The 7,819-nt window shown below is 35.7% G+C and overlaps 1 protein-coding gene across 1 annotated transcript in view; it reads right to left on the bottom strand.

The window, feature by feature from the left end:
* MERTK (MER proto-oncogene, tyrosine kinase) overlaps positions 1-7,819 on the bottom strand; it is a gene marked incomplete at its 5' end in the record, with an annotated part of 67,556 nt that overhangs the window by 9,920 nt on the left and 49,817 nt on the right. Inside the window, 4 exons of the mRNA XM_015825653.1 lie at positions 2,404-2,522; positions 3,417-3,509; positions 4,928-5,008; positions 7,535-7,630. Of these exons, the coding sequence (XP_015681139.1) occupies positions 2,404-2,522; positions 3,417-3,509; positions 4,928-5,008; positions 7,535-7,630 (389 nt within the window). The remainder of the gene's footprint in view (positions 1-2,403; positions 2,523-3,416; positions 3,510-4,927; positions 5,009-7,534; positions 7,631-7,819) is intronic.

Below are 7,819 nucleotides of genomic sequence, written 5' to 3'. Positions count from 1 at the left end.
TGTGTATGAAAATGTCATTTAATTTTCCCTTAATCTGCCATTTAGGCAAGTTCACATGCTGAGGCTCCATAATGTGTGGTCCTATTTTATACTATCTTTGTTTGAAGAACAAGTTAAAATGAAACAATTGTTTTTGTCATAAAGTATTCAAAAAGTATTGCTTTCCCAACAATTAAAATCTTTGTGTACTCTCTCTAGTGCAAGAACAATATCTACTTCATGCATGACAGTAAAAATTACCATAGACTTTTCAATTACAGGCAATGGTAATTATGTGAAAACTGGCATAGAATCCCTAACTGGATGATGATACTGTCAAGCTTTGGGGGGGCGGGGAAAATGCCAAATTACTTTCTGGCAAGAGGATTGTAGTTTTTAAAAGGCATGTGCAGCATGATTCCAGTAAACACAACACAAAGGTCAGGAAAACAACAGTGCCTTTTGCTTGAAACAAGACAGCCCCGTGTTCAAAATGCCAGGCAAAATATTTAAATTCTAACTATATCCAGAGGCTAATACTCACTTCCTTGCCAAGATGATGGAGATTTGGGGCTGGGAAGCTCCACACAATATATGATACATAAGGCTATGACTATTTTGAACCAGGACCAAATAATTGTAATGGACTAATTATGATCTGTTCTAGGCAGGTTTCCATTGCTGCTAAATTGGGAGTATATAAACTGGTGTCTTTCAAACTCCCATCAACTCTAGCAATAACTCTAGAATAACAAGCAGTCTTTCTCTGTAATAGCCAACCAAAAAACTTTATATTCCGACACACAGCATCCAAACCACAACACACCACACAGCCAGCCACCATGCAAAAACTAACCCTATCATGCACAAAAGGGGGTGTCAGCCAGAATTCTCCAGTCTCTAGGAATAGCAATAGCCCACAAACCCACAGCCACACTCTGCCAGGAATTATCCAGAACCAAAGAAAAGATACAGAAGGATGAAAGAAACAATGTAATTTACAAAATCAATAAACATTATATCAATTAAAAATCAGGATCCATGAACACTGGCTGGCAGTCCAATGCCATGATCTCAAATTCTTAATCTCTACCCACACTGACACCAAACAGCACCAGTTTGATTGGAGCAACACAAGAATCATTGGCCATGATACCACCCACCACGCTCATGAGTTCATTGAAGCCTGGCACTCCAAAGCCAATTCCATCAACACATACATTGACCTACAACCAGCTTATGAACCCCTCAGAATTTAAATGAACCGCACAGCCAACCAGAGACAGCACCGACCCTCAACCAACCCACCCAAGCCCCCTCAACCAACACTTCACCGCCCAATGACCCACATCTGATGTAACCTTCCCATCATAAGACCCATCACAAGACTCTAACTGGTGATCCACACCTGACCCACCACAAGACCCACCACAAGACCCTTATCCTGGGTCTTGTCCTGACCCATCACAAGACCCATCCCCTGATGGGACCTTCATCTGACGTGACCTCACTATCACAAGACCTACTGACCACACATAGCCCTTATAAACAAGAACACTGACATCCCCTAAACTCTGCTGAAGATGTTATCTAGCCTGGTAACGAAACATTCAGAAACCCACCCACAAGCTTGGAGAAAGAACCTTCACCTTATCCTATACTTGAGCTACAGATATTTGCCATTATTGCAAAGCTACAATTTTATCTGGATGGAGACAGTCTGGCCATAATTAAACATCCTCTGGTTGTGTCTCATTTAGGCCTCTGCATTATGTCGTATATAGGCCTATCTTTATAAAATTGTAAAATTGCTACTGGTCAATAACAAGGTCCCCCCTAACTGGGGGCTGAGGAGACATAGATGGATTTGTCACAAATAGGTGGGTGACATCTGGTTGCACATTTCTTTCTATATAAGATGGATGAGGCTGTTTGTTCTTGAACCAGACATAATCTAGCAGAGAACTAGATTGGTTGAAAGCCAATAAATTTAGAGTCTTCATTTTCCAATTAAAACTTGAGTCACCAGTTTGCTACTCTTAAATGCCGAAGTGCTTTGGCACATTAGCATCCTTTGGCACCTGTCAGGCTTTCTATCCCATTTGATTTGACTTTAAATATTCCTTTCAATTTTTATAAAAAGGTAAAGCAAAACTCCCAGCAACATCCTTAATTCCAAAGATGACTCTAAGCTTTACATCAAAAGATGTGAATCTACAACCCATTACTTTGTCTGAAAGTATATTTTAATGCTCAGCAAAAAATATCAAAAGCAAGACAGAAAACATTCTAGAAGGCTAGAGAGAACATAAAAGAAGCTGGTGAGATTTGTTTAATAAATGGGCATTTTATGACTGATGATCAAAAGAATATTATGTGAAATCACGTGTTAATGAGATTTTACAATCAGTTCTCGTTGCTTACCTGGGAGCACACTCCAAGCCTTAACTGAAGAAGAAAGCTATGCAAATCTCCATATTTCATAAACGGAAGAATTACCATGGGCTTTGGAACCTGCTGAGAACTTGGTTCTATGCACACACCTTAAAGAATAAAGAAAATGAATAAAGAAAATGAATTCAGTTTTTTGTATGTTATCTAATTTTATCTTTACTCGTAAAGCTTTTGAAAGGTTTACTTTTTAAAGTTGCACATCTCTCAACAATTTTTTTTATTGCAATTTAGGAGCCACCTGATTCCAGATGATTCTGGGCGAGTTACACTTTAAAAAAGCAATGAACAATAAAAAGAAACAGATCATAAGCAACCTTTACCCAAAGGCCTGGAACAACAGCCAAGTTTTCAACGACTTTCTGAACATCATCACTGTGAAGCTATATAGATCTCTAACTTATATAACACATCAAATAAAATAAGAATATTTACAAAAAAATAAAAAGGAGCAACCATTTAAAATGATCTTTTATAAGATCAGCCAGTTTCAAATGCATTTGTTTAATTCATTAGAGCAGGCTAGAAAGTATAAACAGGGAACTGGTTCAGGAAGCTATCACAATAAAGACAACAAAACACACAGTCATGTTCTAATTGTGAGGGAAAAACAAAATAGCCACACACTTTTTTCTCTAATTTCTGGGTGTACTAAATAAAACAATAAAGAACATCTTCTAATCCAAATACTACATCTATAGGTTGATAGGGTAGATTATAACGGATAAATCGTTTATATAAATTACTATATAACAAACACTGACTCTATTAAAACAAATTAATAGTGTCAATGTTTGTCAACTAGAAGAAACTAAGATTAAAAGAGCTGATTCATGCTTCAAGTTATCCTGAGCCTACATTTTTTCTGTATGTAATTGATATGCAGGAAAAGTGCTTAACATGAAGTTAGGCAGTTATAATGACTTTCTGTTGGGCTGTGAATAAAACATTTTTACCCAAGAAGTACTGTTTTCTAGTTGACTCACCAAGAAGTTTGATGACATTTGGGTGATCAAAGTCTTTCATACAAGCTGCTTCTCTGAGGAACTCTTCAATCTCTCGTTGGGAAAAGCTGTCCACTGAAAACATAATAGAATAAATAAAAATGTTTAATAAGAAGTTAGCATTTTAAATATAGCACAATCTTTTGTATATTCAAAGGAAACTTTAGCTTGTCCTAAGCACTTGCTAACAGAACATGTATCTCTTGTGATCAGATCAATGAGTAGGTTATTGTGGTGAAAATTAAGACCGGCATTGTTGTCCATGATTTTGGTTAAAGGTCAGTGTAAAGGAATGCAGCATAACTAAATGAAAGTTGTTACTTTGATTGCATATCTGGAAGCAGGCTCTTTGAATGTTTCAAGGCAAGTTTCGAGCTTTCACTGAAATTATGAGCAAACGCCACAACTTCATTCCATGATTAAATTATGGTAGGACTTATATTCTCAAATGTAAACTGCAATTTCAGAAACTAAAAGATTACAGAATTGAATGCAAGATGGAATCTGATCTTATTTTATAATCTGATAGTTTTCCTTATGTAGTCTCAGAGAAAAAAAACTGTTAGGGAAAATTTCTCATAAAAGATTGGCATGAATAGTGTCATAATATACTATAGTCACTAGAGGGCGCAGACTCAAATGTAACTTGGTAAAGTCAAGACTTTGCAGTTCTATTATAGAGAAACAATAAATATCTTTGACTGACTTCCTTTCCTGATGAGTTGTCTGTATATTCCCCCATAATGAACACAATCTATTGTGTGATTTCTGTCATATTTAGGAGGTACAGCAGAAATTTCAGCACACCTGAAACAATTCTATTGGAGCTCCTGAAGGAGACAATGGAGCCACCAGATAGAAACCACAATATAACACTTTAATTTTGTTTAGAATAGAATGCAGAATAAAGAATAACAGAGTTGAAAGGGTCAGGGTCTTCTAGTCCAACCTGCTCGAGTCTTTTCTCTATTCAATTTCAATTGCACCCACAACTTGTGGAGGCAAGCCGTTCAATCACATCCAACTTCCAACATTCCAGCTATTTTACAATCTCTTTCATCCCCCCTAAGATTTCCAAAATTACAAGGGGCATTCCAGATTACATGATATTATTATTTAGTTTGCTGAGAGAAATTGAACATATATTTTTACTATCTTCCTGTTACCTTCTCTGTGCCTTTTGAAAAACAATTCCTCAAAACAAAGATTAGCCTTTTAATAACCACTTCTAGCAGATTTGTGATTATTTTAAAAATTATTCAGATATACTGTACTTGATAAAATGAAAAGTAGTATGTACTTTTTAAAAACAAATAACTGAGTAATAGTCAATCTTCTGTCTCTTCATAGATTTTCTCGATTCTTAATAGGAAAGGATTTTTTCTTTTTAGAGGAGCTCTACAACCGTGTGTGATTATCTATGTTTTTAAATACTCCTGAATGTTTCTTAAACACAAACAACTATATATTTGTGAAGACCAAGGAACACTTACATTTCATTGTTTTCACAGCAACTTTTTGAGTGGTTCCATCAGGATTACTGAGACTCCCTTCCATGACTGATCCAAATTCCCCTGAATGGAGAAATAATACTATGTTTGTCTCCAGACACACACAATCCCATTGTAAAATTTAGTTAGTAAGACTGAGAAGATTCTTCAGGCCAACAAAGTCTAATGGGGATAAGCTCAGCTGCTTCATGAAGCATACTTGCCTCATCTTATCAAGCTATTCCGAGTTTGCTAAGATTACATATATTCACAGAAAAACAAAGGTAAAGTCTGCATTGGAACATTGGCAGAAAGGACGTAAATGAGCTTAATCTCTACCATGCCCATTAATTTTCTTCTACAAACTCAGACTGTTCCCTCTGCCTCCCCCCCCCCTTTGGATTTACTTCCCGCTTCAGAACCCAATTGTGGATAAAATTAAAATGTGTCAGGGACAGCATTTGTACAAAAAAAGTGATTGGAACAGAACAACAGAAATTTCTCCTGGAAGAGGACAAAAAAAGAGGTTCACAGAATAGGTCAGTGCAAAGGGTACAATTATGACATTTTGAGAATTTATTGAATAGACAAAGTATTTAACTTAAATTGCAATTCTGGGAATGCATTGGAAACTGTTAAAGGGTCAATCTGGTGGGACAGATATCTTGTATTACTGACAATACTACTGGATATTGCAGATCAGCAGAACTTATGTAAAAATGATTTGGTGGAGAGGTATGGATAGAAGGATGAGTCTGATGGAAGTTTGGAGTCTTAATTGAAGACAAACTTCTAACTATCAGAGTAACTGGGTTAATGACATTTCAATATTTATTACCTAGAAATGAAAAGATTAGTACTGTACAATACTTTGTACAATATAAGTTATAAAGAGTCATGGAGAGTTAACAAAGTTCTATGCTTGAAAGGAATCTTGAACTGTAATCTTAAAGGAATACGTTTACAACATTTTAAAAGTAATCCTCATTTGACATCACTTTCATATAAAGCAGGGGTGCCAAACTGCCAGCCTGTGGGCCGGTTTCATCATAACGGAGCCGCGCCCACCCCATTGCCAGCAATGGCAAAAAAGCTCCAATACGTCGCACGACGTCACGTAATGTCGCAAGTTTGACATGCCTGATATAAAGTAAAGAGCCATTGCTTTACCTTTATAAGAAGATGGTGCAACCATTATCTCAACTTTATATATAGGAGAGAACAACATTAAGATCAGCTGCCTCTAGCATGGAAAATAACTTCATTTTTAACTATCAAAATGTAAATTATGATATTTTCAAAGAAACAAAGATGGCAACAGGACAAAGAATGTTACTGAACATGTTCAGATTTTTACATTTCTCAGAATTGCTTTCCATAATACAGGCATTTAGAAGGCTCAAATTGAATCTTTAAAAGAGATGGTGAAAAGAAGTATATAGTTGGCTTCTTAAGGGTTTTCTTTACAAAATGAAGTAATTATATAATAAGTGGGCTAAAAGTGTTTGAAGCCAGATTAATACCACAGCTACCTTACAGCTATTTTATATGTAACCATTAGAAACTCTTGAAATAGGTTTTTTAAAGAACATCTTTGTGGTTGCACAATGAGTCCCAAACTCATCCTTTGCCCAGAGACGGAAATAGCATTAATTGAAACTGTGCAAAAAGTATGTACTGTATTAGCTATTTCCTTAAATTAAATCTCAGCTCAAGTTGTTGAGTTGTTTTGACCATTCAAGATAAATTTCATTTTTCTTGGTGGAAATCATTTAATTCGAACCTAGGGAATTGTGAATTTTGACCTAATGCATAGACTCAGTGGATTTTGATTAGACCATGTCAAAATGTTAGAGCTACTGACCTCCAACATAATTTCAACCCATTTCCAATTTACTTTATCCCAATGAGAACAGAAAAAAGTACTGCACTTGCCCATTGTTTAATATTGTCTTCAAAGATACCAGAAGAGATGTTACATTGGCCTGCTCTAATTCCCATTGCTTATTTGATGGGGAGGTTTTGCAACATTTCTAAAGAACAGCATCTCTACCATATGATAATATGATAATAAGGAAATTGAAAGTGTAAGTCATGTACTGCTGCACTGTTTCTTTTATAGAGATATTTGGGTGGGACTGAAATACCTATGAGCTGATCATGTAGTGAAGATCTCAGAAAGTCTAGCCAGATTCTGAATGTTGGCTACAGTGGCACATAAATCACTGTTTTGGGGAAAGTATAAATATTGTTTGAAATTAAGAAATTTTTTTGCATTTTGCTATTTGTTTTAGAAATATTTCAATTTTGAAGTATCTGTTTTATTATTTTTATTTTATATTTAAGTTGCTCTGGGCCGTGACTATAATAAATTAACAAACTAAGTGATATAATAAAAAATAATCTTTTAATTTACAAGGCTCCTGTCTATTTTGTTTAATACAAGCTGCTCTTTGGAGTATGTTTGATTGGTAATTCTCTTAAGGGAGTTGGTTTGCAAATGAAATGCTTTTACCATATGAATTTGAGTTTGCTTGACCCAGTGTTGCAAGGTGAGGAAAGATGTCTTGCTTGACACTTACGACAGCTGCATAGATAGATGGTACTCACCTTCTCCCAAGATTTTTCCTAGAGCCAAGTTGTTCCGGACAATCATAACATCCTGGAGTTTTTCCTGAAGTTCTTCACTTACTCCTAGGTTACCCACTGGGAAAGTAATGTGCAAATGATATATGAGATACCTATGTTTAGTATATGGGTTTCCTGATTGCATACTTGGTACGGGAAGACACCATCAAATCCTGCAGTATAAAACTGCTATTTTATGATTAATTTAGATCTATTCAACATATGGGCACAAATGTCTCCAGTACTAGAAAAATTTTCTTTATATTA

Source organism: Protobothrops mucrosquamatus, unplaced genomic scaffold (assembly GCF_001527695.2).
Source record: "Protobothrops mucrosquamatus isolate PMUCROS unplaced genomic scaffold, P.Mucros_1.0 scaffold2741, whole genome shotgun sequence".
Classification (NCBI taxonomy): Eukaryota; Metazoa; Chordata; class Lepidosauria; order Squamata; family Viperidae; genus Protobothrops; species Protobothrops mucrosquamatus.
The sequence above is the reverse complement of the archived record's forward strand: the minus strand, read 5'-3'. Positions and strand labels throughout refer to the sequence as shown.